At 46.4% G+C, this 20,716-nt stretch overlaps 1 protein-coding gene across 4 annotated transcripts in view; it reads left to right on the forward strand.

The window, feature by feature from the left end:
• DIP2B (disco interacting protein 2 homolog B) overlaps positions 1–20,716 on the forward strand; it is a 63,128-nt gene that overhangs the window by 11,191 nt on the left and 31,221 nt on the right. For all 4 annotated transcript variants that reach the window (XM_056514932.1, XM_056514934.1, XM_056514933.1 and 1 more), the window contains exons 2-4: positions 16,005–16,076; positions 20,026–20,169; positions 20,402–20,527. In XM_056514932.1, coding sequence (XP_056370907.1) covers positions 16,005–16,076; positions 20,026–20,169; positions 20,402–20,527 — 342 coding nt within the window. The remainder of the gene's footprint in view (positions 1–16,004; positions 16,077–20,025; positions 20,170–20,401; positions 20,528–20,716) is intronic.

A 20,716-nucleotide genomic window follows, 5' to 3' on the forward strand; every position in this document is an offset into this window, starting at 1 on the left:
TGAATCCAGAGCCTTATCTGGGGATAGAAGCACATCTGAAGGGGAGGAAGGCAGCAAGGCTGGGCAATGTGCCAATTGCTCCAAGCCTTTGTTGGAGACTAAAGGAAACCTGCATCCATTCAGGCACTGCTGCATCCCCAGGGCGTCCTTGGCCTCTCTGGGAGGGAGCTGAAGGCAGTGGTGGGAAGTGATCACACAATTCTGAGTGTCAGTGTCCGTCAGCTCTCAAGCTGCTGCTGGTGTCTGGATTCAAAGGTTTTGTGTTGAATTCTCAGGATTTTCCTCCTGAGGGTGTTTCAGGAGAGCACTGACCCATCTGCTGTAATCAGGAAGGGTGTTCTGTCTGGAGCTGCTCCCTTACAGAACATGTGTGACTTCCCTCTGCTCAGGGCAGGACGTGTCCCCGCTGCTCAGGCTGCCTCAGCTCTGGGGAAGGAGCCTGCTGCTTTTTCCCTGTGTAAATTCCTCATTCTCAGCTTGCTGCCTGCAGAAATAAGAAGGAGAGACAAGCCCAAGTATCAAACGTCAATTTTAAACGAGTGCAACCAAGCAAATTAAAAATGGGCAAGTTTTCATGTTTGGATCTTTACCATTCCTTTTCCTCTGCATGAAAAGAAGATTTTGGAGTGATTTATGGCTGTCATGCCAGGTTTCTCAGCACTGAGGGTGCAGCACTGTCTGTCAGCTGAGTGGTTGATTTTGACAGGCTGCACTTCTGGGCCAAGACTTTTTTTTTTTTTGTTCCTCCTTTTAGAGCTTTTAACATGAAATATTCAATCCTGCCTGTGCACAGCACAACTGATGCAGGTATCACACTTGAGAGAACTGTGAGCACATCCTGCACTTGTGCCTTCTGTGTGGTTTTGTATTTCCTGGAGTTGGGGGCCACCTGCCTTTGACCTGGTGGTCCCAGGAGGAATTTTGTTGTGTCTTCCTCCAGCAGAATTAGGGCTAGAGAAAAGTTTCCTGGCTACAAATGAGGAGCTGCAGCCTGCAGGTGTTTTTTGGATGCTCAGGCAGTGCAGGTCAGCACTGTGTTCAGTAGGAAGATCTCAGCTGGGATTCTCCAAGGAATTAAATTTCTTTCTTTGTTTTTTATGCAGTTCTGTGTTGTGCTTATAGAATCCTGGTGCTAAAAAAGAAATAATCCTGTTGTGCAAGAGTTGTTGGAGAGAAGTGGTTGTTTTATTTCCCAAACATCATCATTTCTCTTGAGAAACTGTTACGTGGCGTGGCATGAATTTTATTTCTGTGAAACACGTGGAGTCAGCAGAGAAGTCTTGGAGAACAAATTGGAGGGCAAGGATCCAACCCAGAGCTGTGTCCACAGTCCTTCTCTTTCAGAGGTTTTTGCTTAATTGCAGATTTTCTATTTGGATGTTAATCCTTTAGTTTCTCTTTCTTGGCAGAATATCTCATCTTAAATTATTACTGTCAACACATCCTTAGCCCTTGCTGCCCCTCCACCCCCTAATTGTGAGTGCTGTCTGTGCTGCTCTGCTTGGTGTTTACAGCTGAAAGCAGAGCCTGCTGTGAATATCAGATTTTATCCAAAAGACACAAGCAGCTCCCCATTAATATTATTACACTGACACCCTGGTTTTATAAACAGTGGAATGTTCTGTGGAATGGTTGTTATCCAGTGATTATGGCTCCATTAGGCACAGGAACAGATGGTTCCTGTCCAAGTACTTTTTCTGTTGTCATTTCTAGCAGGAATAAAAGGGAATGTTGAATTTTCATCTCTTCAGTGGTGAGGCTGGAAAGGTCACATAGGCTGTGGTGGAGGAACTGGTGTTAGTGAGGTTGAGAGACCAAGTGGGGAGTGAATTCATCTATGGAATCATGGAATGGTTTGGGTTGGAAGGAGCCTTAAAACTCCTCTGGTTCCACCCTGCTGCCACTCAGGGCTGGGAGCAACCAGGGAGAGACAATTCTTACCTTGCTGCCTTTTTTTTTTTTTTTTTTTTTTTTTTTTTGTAGGTTTGGGATTTTTCTTGGACATTTTGGGCATAATTATGCATTAAATTCTGCTCTGTCCATGCCTAGAGAGAATTTAGCTGGCAGGATTTTTTCCCTGTTGTGAGAAGCAGAGGGTTCAAAGCTGGGCTTCTGTTTTTCAGTGAGTAAGCTGGAGGATTTACCTGTCTTTTTGCATAGTAATAAAGCCAAGCTAATTCTGTAGAATTAACTGCTAATGAGAAATAAGGTAATAAAGTTTAGTTTGTTATTGAAAGTAATTCTGCTTCCACCTTGGAGGGACATTGGCTATTGCTGGGACAAACTGCACAGTCACCTTTGCTTGAAATTTAATGCAGAATGGAAAATTAAAATATGATCTCACTCTCATTAAAATTAAGTAATTGATGTCATCATTCAATTATTTTTTAGGAGCTTTTGACAAATCTTTTCAGGTTGTTATTAAAACCTGACCAAGCAGGGATCCTAAATTGGAGGAAATGGGGGTAGTTCTGTGTTAGGTAACAGAGAGGTGAGGGAGCATCTCAGGAAAATCCCCAAGTGACAAATTCAGAGCTACCAGTGTCCTCCTCATTCATGAATTCCAGCTCAGCATCACCCATTGCAGAAATCTTTCATCTCTTGCTCGGGGTTAGTGCTGGCTTCATCATTTTCTGAGTATGAATATTTAATTTAGGGCTTCTTCAGGCTTTTAGCAGATTTATCAGGCTTCCTGTGCTGGTGGATGTGAGGACAACTGGAGAGAGCATTTGGATTCACTTAGGGTATGGAAGTAGGGTTTATTTGTTTAGATTTATTACTGAAATATTTTTAAGAAGCTCATCTTGTTCTGTGAGTAACTTCCCCATAATCTTAACCAGAAAACAGAACCAGCAGTTCCTACTTCTCCAGTGGCAAGCAGTGTTTTGGTGACAGTGTCCAGTTTTACCTGGTTAGGGCTGAAATCTGTTCATAGAAGTTGATATAAATATTTCATAACTTTGGACCCATTTTTACAGTAAGTTTGATCTTGGAGAGATTGCACCTTATTAGTGCAAATACACCTTGGAATTTTTGCCTGTTATTAGACATAAAGTTCCTTTTTTTCTCCAAATTCAAGATATTCTGGTCAAGTGAACAGACCAGGACATGAGGGCAGGTCTGGTGCCTTTCAGCACGAGACCTCCTTTTGTTTGTGTTCTTTTAGTTTTTGTCAAGTTGCTGACTGTGTGCTCTTAAATAATCCTGCTGATTTCTCCATACTTCCTTCCCTCTACGAGCCAGACATTTGAGAAATCAGTTTATTTAAATTGGAAGAGGAGCCATTGCACCCTGAGAGAGGCAGCAGGAGGAGAATCCTCTGTCAGAAGTAGCTGTGGATTTGGAGATGGCTGGTGAATAAGATCTTTTTTACTTCTAGGTCTGTTTATTTTGGTTCAAGGTGCACTGGTGTCAGTGTGGAAGGGATATATGTCCTCCCAGTTTTGTGAAAATATGTTTTAATGGTGATATACTGATAGAAAATTCCATGGGTGAGGATGTTAGTGATGGGAACAACAGAAATATCAGGGTGATATCACAATATCCTCCACAACAAGGGCAGTGAATTGACTGCTCCTTCTCTTTATGTAAAAGGATGTTTTTTTCTATTTAAAAGGGTCATTTTGAACCAAAACCTGAATGCCATTCTTTTTAAAAAACTATTAATATGCTTTGTTAATTAGGAGGAATGGGAGAAAAGTCTATTCTCCCCTGCAGCAGCCAAGTTCAGTGACTTTGGGGTGAGTTCACAAAGTGCAGCTGGGTTGTTGGGTTCTCTTGGCTCATTATTTTGATCTTTTCAAGGCTTTCACATGAGAAGGATCTTGCCACATCCTGCTCCTCAGCAGGAACAAAGCTGTGCTGGAGCAGACATTGACTCTGCCCAAAGAGCCCTGAGCACAAGTGGCTCCTGGTGTGATCCTTCTTGTGAAGAGCCTTGCAGCTGACAGGATAATGGGGTTTTTTAGCCTGCTGGTGCTGTGCCAGCAGGCTTTCCTCAGCACTGCCATTCTGTGAGGAGCTGTGGATGCTGATGGAAACACAACTGAAAGCTTCACACAGCCCAGACTGAGCACAGAGCCTGGGATCTGCTGCTCAGGCCATGCTGGGCAGGACATTTTTCTTCTGCTCTGTCTGTTTAAATCTGGTTTCCCAGGCTTGTAGCTGACTTGAATGGGTTGTGCTGTTGAGTGCAGCAAAGCTGGTCTGGGCTGTCCATTCCTGGGATATCAATTCCTGGGCTGTCCATTCCTGGATTTTCCTTTCCTTTTCTGGATTTTCCTTTCCCCCTTTCTCTCTTCTCTTTCCTCTCCTCTCCTCTCCTCTCCTCTCCTCTCCTCTCCTCTCCTCTCCTCTCCTCTCCTCTCCTCTCCTCTCCTCTCCTCTCCTCTCCTCTCCTCTCCTCTCCTCTCCTCTCCTCTCCTCTCCTCTCCCCTCCCCTCCCCTCCCCTCCCCTCCCCTCCCCTCTCCTCTCCTCTCCTCTCCTCTCCTCTCCTCTCCTCTCCTCTCCTCTCCTCTCCTCTCCTCTCCTCTCCTCTCCTCTCCTCTCCTCTCCTCTCCTCTCCTCTCCTCTCCTCTCCTCTCCTCTCCTCTCCTCTCCTCTCCTCTCCTCTCCTCTCCTCTCCTCTCCTTCAGAGCTGTGTTTGGGATGGGGTGTGCAGAGCAGGTTCAGGGTATTGAATGAGTTGTTTTGGTTCCCACCAGTCAGGTTTTAAGGGAATGAGTAGAAACCTCTGTGCTGCTCCTGGAGCTGCTGCTGCCTCTGTCAGGAATTCGGTGGGAGGCTCCAGTCAAATTACAGGTGTCACACACTAATTGGAGGCTGGTAAAAGTTTAATAATTGTATTGCTTTGCCTTTAAGTAGTGGGATCCTGCTCTGGTGACTAATCCTGTTTAATAGTGACTGTCCTCGAGTGAGCACTTGGGAGTGCAGTGACTTGGGGCTCTGTTCCACATTTCAGTGCTTTGGGAGAAACTTTTTTTTCTCTTAAGAAGAAAAAAGAGATTATTTTTTCTCTTAATTTTGCTTAGTTTTCTTAATTTTTTGCTTATTTCTCCTATTTTTTCTCTCTTTTTTAATTTTGCTCTCTTAAGCAGCCATTACTTTCTCTGCTGCTTTTTCTGTGGAATGGGAGTAATATCCTCATGAATACACACTTGGTACTGGCTCCTTAGGAAAACCAGGGCAGGAGGGCTGTGGAATATTTCCTACCTCTGGATTTTTTAAAGATTCATTCTTGCAATTGATTGTTCACTGTGCTTGGTTCTATTTTTCAGTTGGGTTTTGTTTGAGGAGGGATTTTGTAAGTGCCGGTGCCTCCATCAAGTTCTCTTTCTTTGTTTCATCATGCATAATCATCGACCTCATGGCTGTGACTTGGAATAGCATTATCCCATCTGGAAATACATAATTACTGTGCTGGGTGAGGTGCCAACTGGGTTAGGTTCTGTGCTCTGTGTAAGGGCAGGTCGGAGTTGCTGAACACTTGATGTGAGCAGCTGTGTTTGATCACCAGATAGGGCAATAATTGCTCTTAATTTCTTTCTTCTCTTCTTGCATCTTATCCAAGAATCTTGGATTTACTTAAGAAAAGTAGCTCCAGCTGGATGGAAATGGGCTGTGTACCCAAACTGCCTTTTGGTATGGTTGGAAGAGGGGTTGCTGTGTTGTCAGGATGGAAGAAGAATTACCAGCAAGGAGTCCTGTGGCCTTTGGCTCGTGTTAAAAATTAAAATCAAGAGAATTATTAAATATTGACACCTGAAAGCCAAGGAAAGGAGGCTGTCAGGAGTCAGCACAGGATTAAAACCACAGTAACTTCTGGTTTAATCTCTTTGGGTGCCAGCATGGTTTTGTCTTTGTTTTAATTCCTGGGCTAAAACCAGATTTGATTTGGAAAATCATCTGTCCACACTTGTCTGTCCCTTGTAGAAAGTGCCAGAGCAGGCAGGGTTTGTGTGTAATCTCCTGTTGTTGGGCTGGACAGGCAACTCCTGGGAGAGTGTTATCAGCACTCCCAGCTCAAATAATTCAGTGTGTACCTGGAGGGTGACAATGCTTTACCTGCCTGATTCAAGTGCTGAATCACAGGGCTGTCACAGTTTAGTCACTTCCTGGGGAGCTTTGCTTTTCAGTCTGGTGGGAGAGTGTGAGGTCTGCACTTGTGCTGGGGGTTGAGTACTTGGGAATTTCTGCTGGTGGCTGTGAGCAGCAGGTTAGTCAGCAGAAAGAATTATTCAGGGCAGAATCACTTCAGCTGGGTTATTTAATGCTCTGGAAGTTGTCTTGCTTTACTCAGCTCAGCTGGTTTTTGGGTACATGTGTGACACTGGCTGTGTCCCCTCCTGCAGATTGTTCTGGTGCTAAAACTCTGCAGTGCTCCTGCCTCTCAACTCACATGATCCTCATATTAAAAATAGATGAAAACATTTCTCCTGAACAGATTTTGTGAAATCCTGTTTGTGACAAAGCCTTGGGTTTGTTGCATTCAGAAGGGAAAATTTTCCCCCAATGACAAGTTGTAGCTATTAAAAGGATTTTAACTTTTTATCCTTAGGATGGGGTTACATGAAAGATTTTTTATTTGTATGTGGAATTCAACTGTTTGTGCTGCACATAGATTTTATGGGTGGTGTAAAATTTATATGACTGCAATAGAATATCTCATATAAAGTTTACTTTGATGATTGGATTTTGTAGGTGCTGGTTGGAGGCAGCTGAGCAGAGCCTGTGTTTTGGGTTATCAGGGTTAACACAATTACCTGATGGAGTTGAAGATTTTAAGAGTTTATCTTGAAGAATCTTGGGAGCTTTTTTAAGAACATTTTACCTTTTGGAAAGGTAGATGTTAGTTGTGCATTGGCAGCATGATTTGTGTGGCTGATGACAGAATCTCAGAATCCTTGAGGCTGGAAAAGCCCTCTGAGGTCGTGGAATCCCCACCTTGTCATCAGCCACATCCAGTCAGTTTTTGGACACCTCCAGGGATGGGCACCCCAAACCTCCCTGGGCAGCCCCTTCCAATGTGTAACTGCCCTTTCCATGGAGAAATTCCTCCTGATGCACATTTTACATCCCATTGTCCCAGCTGAGCATCTGAAAGGCAAAGTCATTCTGGCTTTTAGTTCTTGCCTGGAGGTGAAGGAGAAGTCGTTTGACCAATGTAGGTGATGAAGTCCTTTAAATAAAATTTAAATAGAGGTACCAGGGCACAGTGATGCTGTATGAGCCACACACAGCCACGGTGAGCTGAGCACGTTCTCATGTCTGCTGGGACAGAAGAATCACCCAGAGCTCAGTCACACCCAGCAGAGGCTCTGCTGTTCCCAGCCCTGGCTGCCAAAGCCCCTGAGAACTCATTTTGCTGCCCTTGGATAGAGCTGTTTTCAGCAGAAATGCCCATGATAAATCACCAGCTGTGTCTTTGTGGCTGGGACTGAGCTGGTGACACCTCCTTGTCACCGATGCCCCCAGCCCAGGTGTGCAGGAGGGACTGAGCCCTGTCCTCAGCTCACCCACTTGGTGATGCATCACATATGGCCTGGAAGATTACAGCTGGAAATACACGGCCCAGACGGGTGAATCCAGGACACTGCATCTGCTGCAACTCAGGAAGGCTGCTGCAAGATAAAGACATTCTTCAGTACAGTTTCACAAGTTGGATTTACTGCCTAAAGTTAAAACAACAACAACAAAAACCCCTTAAGGTTTATGGCACCCAATGAGTGACCCGGGGTGAAGAGCTCCTTGTGACCTGGGATGACCCAGACCTTGAGCACAGGAACCTCATCTTGAACGGAATTCTTTTGAAATAATAAATGTTGAGATTAAAATAGTTTTAATTTGGTAAAGCAACACTCCTAAGCCTTTAGAGAAGGGTTTTGGAGCTGCAGAACAGAGCCCCCACAGTGCTGCAGCCAAGTCGGCTTGTTCTGTGTGTGTAAATTAATCTGGAGCTGATCTGTCTGTGAAACTTTGAGCACCGAGGCTGGAGCAGTTTAATGCTTGTGCCCAACAAACACAGCTTTGTCAGCCCCTCTGGCTTTTCAGTGCCCTATTCATGCTGCTGCTGGCAATACAATGCTGCTGTTAAAGGGGAGCTGCAGAGCCCAACCTGGGCTGGCTTTTTGGTGACAGCTACAGTGAGTAAAGTGTTATTTCTCTCAAGAAATCAGACTTTTTTCTGGAAGATTGTTAGTTCACAGACCTTGCTGTTGTCTCCAAGAAGGAAACCTGATATACAGCTTCACCCAAAGGAAGGAGGAGGGAATCTTTGAAGCTGCATCATCACTTGGCCTCAAACAGAACAAGGCAATTGTCTAAACTTGTTTCAAATGTAGTTTTTGTGCTGCAGATGTAGCTAAGAGTGGTGGGAGGAGTTTAAGGCCATTGCACAGGTACAGTCTTAGAAAAGAAGGTTTAAATGTTGTGTTTTGGCTTGCTGAAGCCTGGGACTGAGGATGTCACAGTTTTAACCCTTGGTAAAACCACTGGGGAGAGTGTGGGATGTGTGGAAGTTTCCAGTTCTCCAGGAAAATCACAGAATCCCAAACTGGCGTGAGGTGGAAGGGAACTTAAATCCCACTCAGTGCCATCCCCTGCTATGGGCAGAAACACCTTCCACTCTCCCAGATTGTCCCAAACCTTGTCCAGCCTGACCCTGGACACTTCCAGGGATGGAGCTGCCACAGCTTCTCTGGACAACCTGTGCCAGGCCCTCCCCATCCTCACCGGGAGGAATTTCTTCTTTAATAAAGGTGGGACCCAGCTCTAAGTGCATAAATGGGTGATGACAGCATTCCTTACTAAGTGCTGGCTCGATCTTGTGCCCATTTTTTGCCCACAAGTGCACTTAATCCTCACTTTGGGTTTCTCAAATGTGCTGCCTGCCACACCAGTCACACTTCAAAGGCTTTATCTGGAAGTGCAGCAAAGAACATTTTGGACTTTCAGCAGCACTTCTGGTCTTCTTGATGTTGGTCCTCCAGATTTTGTGTTCTGCTCTTTGAGGGCAGGTTTGAGATGGTAAAACCATGGGGAGATGTTGCCTGTCCTGTGCCTGGACATCAGCAGGGGAGTAGGCAGGAAAGGCCAAATCATCAGGTCATTTATAGGGGTGAGACCTGAAATCCATCAGTGATAATAGAATAATTTAATTATTTTTGTTATAATCTTTTTGTCATGTTTGCTTTCAGTCTGTGTTTTGGGGCTAATGGAAGTACCAGAAGCACCACCAGGATTCCCTGGTAGCACAACAGATTTTTTTTTTTTTTTTTTGATGCACACAAACTGCGTTCCAATTGGAATCTTTTCCTTGCTGCAGCCCAGTGTTTGGAGGCTTTGTTGAGGAGATGCTGTGCCCTACGTGATCATTTTCCTTAATTTCTCCACTGTAGTAATTATGGTTTTGTTAGACAGTAAATGATTCAGTGTTCTCATTGCATGGGGGAAGGGGAGCAGGGATGTTGAAAGAGGAGCATTGTCTGAGCTAGCAGGATTAGCGGGTGTTACCACCTTGCACTGATTGAGCACCACTGGTTAGAGCAGATCATCAGCGCTAATTGCTGAAAAGCACCGGGCGTCGGGGGGAGGGGCAGGCTGCGGCTGCGGGGCTTCCCTGGGCACCGGCTGCGTGCAGGTGTGACACCCGGGCTGCCCAGGTGTGCTTCCCTGCGTGCAGGTGTGACACCCAGACTGCCCAGGTGTGCTTCCCTGAGTGCAGGTGTGACACCCAGACTGCCCAGGTGTGCTTCCCTGAGTGCAGGTGTGACACCCAGACTGCCCAGGTGTGCTTCCCTGAGTGCAGGTGTGACACCCAGGCTGCCCAGGTGTGCTTCCCTGAGTGCAGGTGTGACACCCAGGCTGCCCAGGTGTGCTTCCCTGCGTGCAGGTGTGACACCCAGGCTGCCCAGGTGTGCTTCCCTGGGCTTCATCTGAATGCAGGTGTGACACCCAGGCTGCCCAGGTGTGCTTCCCTGAGTGCAGGTGTGACACCCGGACTGCCCAGGTGTGCTTCCCTGCGTGCAGGTGTGACACCCAGACTGCCCAGGTGTGCTTCCCTCAGTGCAGGTGTGACACCCAGACTGCCCAGGTGTGCTTCCCTGGGCTTCATCTGAATGCAGGTGTGACACCCAGGCTGCCCAGGTGTGCTTCCCTGAGTGCAGGTGTGACACCCGGACTGCCCAGGTGTGCTTCCCTCAGTGCAGGTGTGACACCCAGGCTGCCCAGGTGTGCTTCCCTGGGCTTCATCTGAATGCAGGTGTGACACCCAGGCTGCCCAGGTGTGCTTCCCTCAGAGCAGGTGTGACACCCAGACTGCCCAGGTGTGCTTCCCTGAGTGCAGGTGTGACACCCAGACTGCCCAGGTGTGCTTCCCTGAGTGCAGGTGTGACGCCCAGACTGCCCAGGTGTGCTTCCCTCAGTGCAGGTGTGACACCCGGGCTGCCCAGGTGTGCTTCCCTCAGTGCAGGTGTGACACCCAGACTGCCCAGGTGTGCTTCCCTGAGTGCAGGTGTGACACCCGGACTGCCCAGGTGTGCTTCCCTGAGTGCAGGTGTGACACCCAGGCTGCCCAGGTGTGCTTCCCTCAGTGCAGGTGTGACACCCAGACTGCCCAGGTGTGCTTCCCTCAGTGCAGGTGTGACACCCAGACTGCCCAGGTGTGCTTCCCTGAGTGCAGGTGTGACACCCGGACTGCCCAGGTGTGCTTCCCTGAGTGCAGGTGTGACACCCAGGCTGCCCAGGTGTGCTTCCCTCAGTGCAGGTGTGACACCCGGGCTGCCCAGGTGTCCTTCCCTGGGCCTCCCTGAGCTTCCCTGGGCTTCCCTGAGCTTCCCTGAGCTTCCTTGGCCTTCCTCGAGCTTCCCTTCTGTATTTTCTCCCAAGAAACCCAGAGGAGCAGATGATGGTTGTGGTGCTGGGGGCTGTGCTTACACCCAGTCTGTTCCAGGGCATCACCTGTGGGAGCTGAGGATGGAGCTGGGGCTGCAGCAGAGGTGCAGGAAGGAAGAAAAGCCTCTTCCTCCAGCACAGCAGCAGCTCAGAGTGAGGTTATGAACCTCACTCTAACACTAAACTCTGTTGGGTTATTTTAAATGAGCAAGCAGCTAATAGTTGCTAAAAAAGATTATTTGTTACAAAGCACACCAGCCTCAAAAGTGATGGCAAAAAGCAAAAGCACAAAAGTAAATGGTAAGAAGCAAATGGCTAAAGCACCAACTCTTTCCAATACAAACTCTTATACAGAATTGTCTTAACAAGCTAAGACACAAACTCAGATCACCACTTCTTAACTTATTAGGATTCTAGTTTTTTTAACAGGCTAGATTATGTACAGACTACACATACAGCTTATCTTGTTCTATTTGAAAAATGAATATTTTGACTATAGTTCTGTTATTTACTATAGCTCTGTTTCTACTATAGCTCTGTTACTGTCACAACCATGGTCCTGGAGCCTCTGCTGAAAACATCAGTATGTTTTTAACTTTCACTAGAACTCACACTGCTACTCTGCCATCTAAACTTTTTACTTACTGAAAGCATTAGAGCTCATATTAAAATTTACTGATTCACTTATCTTAAAACTTACACTTCTACCTTAGTGTGGGTGCTTAATATACTTCAGTGCATTTAAAGGCTTTAATTCAATTTCTGCACTCTGAAGGATTCAGGGAGACCCCTGACTCACTGACTGCAGCAGCTCAGCTCTCTCATCTCTCTCAAAGCCCTGAAGCTGCTTCCCTTGGAGCTGAACCCCATTTCCTGGGCAGGGCCTCCCTGGGAGGCTCAGCCTCCGCTGGCTGCGGATGTGATAAATGCAGAGTGAACGGAACACAGATGGGTGGTGCCTGGGAGGGAGCCAGGAGAGCCTCAGCTCTGTTTGTGCTTTAATTTCTTCCTTGGGGATGGACAAACACCATTTTATAGCCAAATTATCAGCTCTCATTTGCTTTGCTGGTGTGTGTTTGTGGTGTCCTGTCTTGCATCTGCCTGGAGAGGGGCTGTGGTTCTCATGGTGGGTTTTGAGCTCTCTGGGGGAGTTTAGCACCCAGAGTGTTTTATTTGTGGAAGGGGGTTAATGATTGACAAGGTTTATGTCAGAGGAGTGAATGGTTCCAGAGTTTGCAGCCCTGTTGTCCTGGTGCTCTTCCTGTGGCTGTAATTTATGATATTCCATGAGGAAATCCACGTTTATGTCCAGATCTTGCCACTTCCATTTCCTGTAAATCAGCAAAAAAGGAACAGGGTGAAAGAAAACTTCTCCTTTAGTGATTCTTTTGTGTGTGTGTCAGTGGATTGGTGCCAAATTTGGACTCTGCACGACCAGAAAAGAGGTTTTATTCAATAAGTTCATTCCACCTGTGCCAGGTGTCAAAGTCACTCCTGTTCCCAGGGCTGGACCTGGCAGTTTGGTTGTGACAGTTGTGGTTGCAGTAGTCAAATCACCACAGATCAAAATCATCCACACCTGTCCCCATACCTGCACATGAGGTTTTTCCTGAGAGGACAATCCCTGTGCGTTACTGGAGCTTTATTTCAGGTGGTTGTGGTTTGGTTCACACCAAAAAAACTCGGGTTTATCTCCTTCCCCAAACCTTTCAGTCCCTGCTGCCCAGTTCCACTTCAGTAGGGCTGGTCTCAAAATTGAGACTTTACATTTTCTAATCCTCTGCAGGATTGAGACTGTCAATCTGTTTGTCAAATAATGGTTGATCTATTTTTTTTGTGTTACAACAAAATAAAACTTCAGATGGAATTGGAAATTCAGCAGGAAGACAGAGCACTGCCAGGGAGTCTCAGGAATCTATCAGCTTTAATATATTTATTGCTTGAATTTTTCTTCTTGGAACTTCTCTGCTTTTGCCAAATAGCATTAGGCTTTTTTTTTTTTTTTCTTATTGGCTTATGCTGAGAGAATCCTTTTTATAACAATAATACCAACAATGTGCACCACATGGCAGTGGAGGTTGCAAATAGTGTTGTGGCCTGAGTTCCCTTCTTGTTTCTCAGCAGTATCTCACCTTGGCTTCAGATTTCCAAATGTGAGCCTGGGAACTATTCTGTTCCATTCCAGTGTGGATGAGTTTGTTTTATTGGTAATTAGAGAGAATTCTCTGTTTCCCAGCATGTGAAACAGAATGGGGTGCTGCTGCTACTACTTAAAATTCTGGTATTTGTTCATAATGTACTTACATTATTTGTGTATGTTGTATTCCTTACTAATTCCAACCATTTTCTGTGGCAAATGTTTCATTAGCTGTAGTGTAACCACCAATGCCAGGAGTACAATTAAATCTTGTGGAGAAATTAATCACAGAATAACAAGCTGTGAACAAACCTGGGGGCTGGCTTGGAAGGAGAAATCCCTCCCCTTTCTGTTTGTTCCATCCCCTGGCACTGTGCCTCCCAGATGGACACGAGTGTTCTGGTAGCCCAAAGGGTCACCTTGTCCTTGTCCTGGGGCCACCAGGGCCAATGTCCCTGGCCAGTGAGGGAGGGGATTGTCACCATCTGCTCCAGGCTGGAGCAGCCTCACCGCCAGTCCCAGGATATCAAAAACATCTGAAGCTGTAGGAGAGGGTCCAAATCAGGGACAAGGGGATGGAGGAGGGCTCTGGGTGTGCTCAGCTGGAGAAGAGGCTGAGGGGAGACTCCTTGGGGGCTGCAGCTTCAGCCCCAGGGGCAGCTCTGAGCTCTGCTCCCTGTGACAGGGACAGGACACCAGGGAAGGGCTGCAGCTGTGCCAGGAGGGATTTAGGTTGGGTTTTAGGGCAAGGTTCTTCCCCCAGAGGGTTCCCCAGGGCATGGGCACTGCCAGAGCTCCAGGAGAATTCAGACACTGCACTAGGGATGCCCAGGGTGGGATTTTGGGGTGTATGTGCAGGGTCAGGGGTTTGACTGTATGATCCTTGTGTGTCCCTTCCAGCTCAGGACACTCCACAGTCCTCTGCCTCTGAAGGTGGAGGCAGACTGGGCAAAGCTGGTGGGTTTTGGAGCTGCTGTGGTCACTCAGCAGCCATCCCTGGGCACTGGGAGCTCAGCTGGACCTGTCCCTGTCCCTGCAGGTTCCTGTCCCTACAGGGTGAGCATCACCTGAGCTCTGCTCTGCAGTCAGACTCTGAAATTCCTGCTTTGCTTTGGACATTCTCCTTTTCAGCTGCTGGATTTGTTTGGGCTTGTTGGGCCCTGACTCAAGCAGAGTGTTAGAGGAGGGAGATAAAATTCTGTGTGCAGATGCACACCCTGCCCTGAGCAGCAAGAGTCATAGCAGGATGGAATCATGGGATGGTTTGGGTTGGAAGAGACCTTAAACCTCAGGATGGAGTCATGGGATGGTTTGGGCTGGAAGGGACCTTAAACCTCATCCTGTTCCACCCCTGCCATGGCAGGGACACCTCCTACTGTCCCAGTTTGCTCCAAGCCATGTCCAGCCTGGCCTTGAACACTTCCAGGCAGCCCCAGCTCTGGGAAACCTGTTCCAAGGCCTCAGCACCCTCACAGGGAGGGGTTTCTTCCCAATATCTAAACCTCTGTCAATCTGAAGCCTTTAAGTCCCACTCCAGCTCTGAAACTCTTGGTCTCAGTGTTTTGAGTGCCCCTGGTGTTTGAGTGGAGCTGAGGAATGGAGTCCATTCCCTTTGCAGGCATTTCACAAATCACCTTTGGAGCCAAACTGGGCACTTGGCTGGAATGTTTTAGCAGAGACACTGGTGGTGTTGGGAGCTGTAATCCCCTTTCGTGGTGTGGCAGGAGGATCCAGTTCTGAGCAAACCCTGCAGCCAGAGCTGCTCTGGGGCTGAGGCTGTTCCCTCTCACTTGAGGCTCACAGCAAAGAAAACATCCTGTTTGTGATCATCACTTCTTGTCATCGTGGAACTGTGGCTTGATTTTAGCTTGATAGCAAATAATTCTGTTTTTCTTGGTGCTGTGTGTTTGATCTTTGCCCATCTCAGGAGATGGGAGGTGGTAAGAGCCTTGAAACGCTGCAGGGCTGTTTGTTTTAATCCCTCCAAGGTTCCAGTCTTTCTTGTGGTTCTGATGTAATGTGAGAAATTAAAACAAAAGACAGCAGCCAGATGGTGCATCTCCAGGATCAGACAGATTAGTTTTTTTAAAAGAGGGAAAAGTTTACAAATGCTGATTCTGGTCTCTAGAGTAATCACTCTAATAATAATCACTCCAGAGGGGATTTCCCCCTCTGCTCTGCTTTTGTGGCAGCCCACCTGGAGTCCTGTCCCCACCATGAGAAGGATGTGGAGCTGTTGGAGCAGAGGAGACCACAGAGGGACTGAAGAGAGGAGAGCTGGGAGTGTTCAGATGGAGAAGAGACGGTTGTGAGGAGACTTGACAGCCCCTCCCAGAGTCTGAAAGAGCTGCAGGGGAGCTGGAGCACAATTCACCAGGAGCTGCAGTGACAGGACAGGGGGATGGGTTCAGACTGAAAGAGGGGAAATTTAGGTTCTACACATGGAAGAAATTCCTCCCTGTGAGGTGGTGAGGCCCTGGCACTGATCATGGAGTGTGGAAGTTGTCTGTCCATCCTTGCTCAGTTTTTGGAGAACCTTAAGCAGCTGCTGGACTCACTTTGCTGTTTCATTAAATGAAGATGAGGCTCTGAATTTGCACTTCCCCTTCACGCTTTTGGTTGGGAATTATCCCACTTTGTTCACCTAAATTGTTTTGTGGTTGCACAGTATTTTCATGCACTCCCAGTTTCCCTTTTTAGTTTTTCATTGCTTTGATATTCCATTGAGATAGCTGCTGTGATCCAAGTTATTGCATTTAAATAGTGGATGGTGTAGGTCTCTGATCCCAAGGGAAACTGCAGGAGTTCTGTAATATGGAGCTTTGAAATCCTAATGTGTTTGGATTTATTGAGTTTCAGGTTTTCTACAGCTGTGTTCTGGTGAAACCTTCATGGCACTGAAAAAAAAAAAAGCAAGCAGACCTCAAAATGCAAAATTTTAATGGGATTAAATGAGTTTTCTTTGCTTGTTTTTAGGGGACATCACACAGAAGGGGTATGAGAAGAAGAGAGCAAAGCTGCTGGCTCCATATGTTCCACAAACCCAAGGTAGGTCCTGGTGTTGGCTGGAATCAGGATTTTGTAGAGCTCAAGGGCTCTGGATCAATCATCCTCAAGAACCATTCTGGAAATACTCTCAAAAATGTCTGAACTGCAGTGTTGGTCTGTGCTGAGTCCTTCAGCCACCTTAATTCCTTGTTGGAAAACATCAGGATTTTTATAATTTGTTGCTTTATTTTGCCAGAGTAGCTGAAGTCACCTCCTTCGGGTACAATTGTTTCTTTTGGTTCAGAGATCCTGAGCAGCTCAGCTGGTTGGATGTGGGATAATTATATATAATTGTAAACTGAAGGAAGTGGCTGAATGTGTGTTTAATCATTATTTTGGGGCTTACCCAGAATTAATTGTTACTGATATGCTGAGATGTTCAGCCATTAAAAACTGATGTGTCTGGTTCTGATTTTGGGCAGTGACTGGATGTGACAGGGAGTCCTGAACTGGAATTTAATGAGCTTGGTCTAGTGCCAAAAAATATTGATAAAGAGTAAAAGCTCAAAGTGCATTTATTGCCCATCAACACCACATGACTGGGGGGGAAATGACAGCAGCTCCCTTCAGGCACTTGATGGGGGGAGCATAAAATTGTCATGTGGCAACTTCCAGGCTCTCACCCCAGAGCAGTGCCCAGTTCCTGCTCTCCAGCTGCTTCTCAGCTTGGGTTTTGTTTATTCATCTCAAGGTGGGGCTCATTCCCTTGTTTGAGATTGCTCTATTCTATCTGAGACACGTGCTGAAGGGAGCAAGGCAAGCAGAAACTTTAATTTAACCTTCAAAATGGAGATTTTGTTACAAACAGCTCTCCAAGTGCTGAGCACTCCCTGGAGCAGGATGTGATGGGAATCTCCACTTGCTGCCTATTTTTCAAATCTACTTCTGCTTGTTACAGAGACCAAAAACTAATATCCACATGACTAATCCCTCTTGATAAGTAGTTGTTTGTTGAGCAGGTTTTGCACTGCTCAGGCTGGCATTTGTGCCAGTGGAGATCTCAGTAGAGGAAATGGGGAATCCTTGGGTGCCTCAGAACTCTTGGCAGCTCTGCTTTTGTCCTGAGTCTTCTGGAGATAGCACAACCCTGGCACTGTGCACATGTTTGATTTGTCTCAGAAAATGTTTAATTAGGGGGGGAAAAAGTGTTTGGCCAGACTGGGCTGTGCTGTGTTAATTGTGGAGGCTTTGAGAGCTGCCAGTGGAGCTGAAGTCCAGGCAGAGGTCACCAATTAACCCAGAGGTTTGATTGCCCTTCCAGCCCAGCTTTTCATACATCTCACACCCAGTGTCTGGGAATCTCCTGCTGGAAAAACCCCGTGGAAGTCATGCATGAGGGATTCACAATCAGGTCACCTTGGTAATGAGAAGAAAATTAATTTAGTCCACAACAACAACAACAATAACAAAATACTTAGTGCTGGCATTTTGTGCCTGATGTTGGCTGTGGAATGTCTCCATTTCGTAGCTGTGCAGTGAGAGGGAGGGCAGGGTGGGAAGGTGACATGTCAGGACATGCCAGAGGATCATTTGGGAGATTCTTGCTGCTCCATCTGTGCTCCATTCTCATGGCCTCTGGGAGCTTGCCTCCTTATTCAGGAGTTAATTACCTAAAGATGCTTTTTTCTTTTTCTTGGTGTAATATCCATTAAGGTCCATCTAGCTGCTAACTCCTGACAAGTCTCTGCAATCTGCAGATCCCAAAATCTGAGGTCCCTAATTCCAGGGAGTCCCTAATTCCAGGGAGTTCTCCGTGGTGGGGTCAGCAGCAAGCACAGCACATGGAGCTGGTACAGGTGTCCTGGGTTCTGGGAGTGTGTTCAGGCTGCCCTGGAAACCCTGGAGGCTCAAGTTGGTTATTTCCATGTTTTTATGAGTATGTAGCTTGAAAAAAAAACAAAAGAGCCTTCTTCAAGGAATAGCTTGAAGATGGCTGGTCCAGCCCCAGCAGTGCTGTTCCATTCTGTTTGCACAAAGTGGAGTGGCAGGTCTGCAGCTGCTTCCTTGTGCATGTGGCACTTGCTCTCCTTGTTATTCATGCAAACATTTATCCTTGTTGATCTCCTAATGGTTCAGTCTCTCAATCTCTAAATCATTGGCCCTTCACCAAAACACAGGAATCACAAAGCAGTCAATTCTCATTAGAAACTAAAGACAGTCAACAAATCCATGGCACCCTTCAAAGCCAATCTAAAAGAATTCATTTTTCATCTCTCTGTCATATTTGTCATGTTTCTGCCAGCAGAAAGTGCAGCTGTAGCAGGATTATTCCAAAGGGAGCATTAAATAAATCACCTGTCACCTGCCAGCCTTGGCTCTCTGCTGCTGCTTTGTTGTGTAACCATCAGTGATTTACACTCTTCCCTCCTGTGTGCCTGAGCTTTGTGGGGCCACTGGAACATGTTATTATGTCAGAGCAAAATATTGGAACAAAGAGCTTGTTCTGTGTGTGTCATGTCACTTAGAGCCACCTCTGATCCCTTCCTAACTGGAATGTCATGTTTGCTGTGATGCTTTTACAAAAGAGAGCTGAATATGAATTTAATAATTCATTTAAAATAGTGTTAAATCTGCTGCTGACATCTAGTGGGTGTCTGAATCTGTAAATACTCAAGTGCTCAGAAAACATGAAGCTTTTCTGTTTGGTCTGTGAAGCTGTGTTGTCTTTGGATCAAAATAAAACTCTGCAGGGTTTGATGAAGGCAAATAAATGCCACAAAGATGTTAAACTGGTTATCAAATGAATGTGTTCTGGAGTGGCAGGAAGGGACACAAATTAATGGTTTGGATGTGGTTTTGATGAGGTTTTGAATTGATAATCTTGCTCTGGAATCCAGGTCCTGCACCTGAATCACAGAAATCTCTTTTTCCTTTCCCATTCAGCTTTTTGTGCCACTCACATTTGCACAGGGGATGAGTGTGTTTTGATAAGCAAATACAGGACTCTGATATCTGTTAATATATCCAAAAAACACCAGTGGAAAGGGGAATAATTGTTTGTCCCCCTAATGTGGTTTGAGGATCTCTGGCTTGCAGGGGATTTCCTCTTTAACTACAAATAAAAGTTCTCAGTTTTTGTTATTCTAATTTAAAGAATCACTAACAATCCACAACTAATAGATTGTTAGTTTGCTCTAACATTCAATAATATTCCAATAATATTTTGCTCTTTGGAATTTTAGAAGGGACAGGAGATAGATGAAGGAAGATGAGGAATTTAAAAAATATCTTTCTACAAGAGAGATATTGAGCTTTTCCAGATTTTCCAGAATTCTTTTCAAGAATTCTGCAATCCCATGGAAATTCCTGCAGCTGGTTCAGGGGGATTTGTTGTTCTTGTGAGTCCCTGAGCTCAGGGCACTCACCTGAAGTTGTTTACCCACAGTCACACAGCTCAAAAGTGGTGGAGCTGGAATGGAAGCCCAGGATTTGTGGTTTTCTCTCCATTTCTCTGAGCCTTTGGTAGTTTGTGAGAATTCTGAAGCAGCACATGCTTACATGCCACAGTTGCTCTTGGATTTTTGCATGATCCAGGTGACAATCTGAAGTAAACTACACCTGGGTGACCTCTGGGTTTTAATTTTCAAAACTTCCCTCTGCCACACAGATTCCTTTTAGAATTGAACCTCCAGCAGCAACAATTCCAAGCTACTTTTGCTGAATTACGTAAAATTATGATGTTTATCAGATTATCTATTTTGCTTCCTGTTTTAATGGGAAAAACAAACTTTTCCTGGATGATAAAGCCATGCACTGGACATGCTGAAAGGCAGAACAACTGGAGGTATCCTTGGCTTTGTGATTAATGAGAACAGCAAAGATTCTTGCTGCTGGTTTATTTTTGGTTTTTCAAACAATAACAAGCGCTGGACACTGAGTGACAAAGCAGCTCCCTGTCATGGGAGAAGAGTATGATCCAAAAATCTCCTTTTATTTCCCTCTTTTCCAGGGGTTGATCCAGCATTACAGAAGGAATCCAAACCTCAGATGCCAGTTCCATCTGCAGCTCCAGCCTCAGCATCATCCTCCTCATCCTCATCCAAATTCCACCGAGCTCGCTCAGGGGGAGCCCGGGATGAGCGCTATCGATCAGGTAAGGGAGGGGCAGGATCCCAGGCCCAGAGGGGTTGTTTTATCTAAGTAAAATAGATAGTTAACTAAACTAAAATAACTAAAATGTGAAGACAGTGAGCTAACACTTCATACAGAGCTTAGAGCTGTGCACGAATGCAGTACAGGATTTAAAAAATGCAAGAACTGAGATGTGAAGGCATCAGCTGGGTGCTGAGCTGTTGCTGAAGGCAGCTGTGCCCTTCCTCTGGCAGACATCCACACAGAAGCCGTGCAGGCAGCGCTGGCCAAGCACAAGGAGCAGAAGATGGCCCTGCCCATGCCCACCAAGCGCCGCTCCACCTTCGTCCAGTCCCCGGCCGACGCCTGCACGCCCCCAGGTGAGGCTGCACCTCCCACACCTGCAGTGTTCCAGCCCTTCACACAGCTCCTGCTTCCTCCCTCAGGGCTGGGAAGGGAGATCTCTTCCAGGAGATGGTGGGATTCTGGGGATGTCCTGTGCCGGGAGTTTGGCTCCAGCTCGGTGTGTTCCATCGTTCTGTGGTTCAAAAAGAGCTGAGCAGGTCTGG

Source organism: Oenanthe melanoleuca, linkage group LGE22 (assembly GCF_029582105.1).
Source record: "Oenanthe melanoleuca isolate GR-GAL-2019-014 linkage group LGE22, OMel1.0, whole genome shotgun sequence".
Lineage (NCBI taxonomy): Eukaryota > Metazoa > Chordata > Aves > Passeriformes > Muscicapidae > Oenanthe > Oenanthe melanoleuca.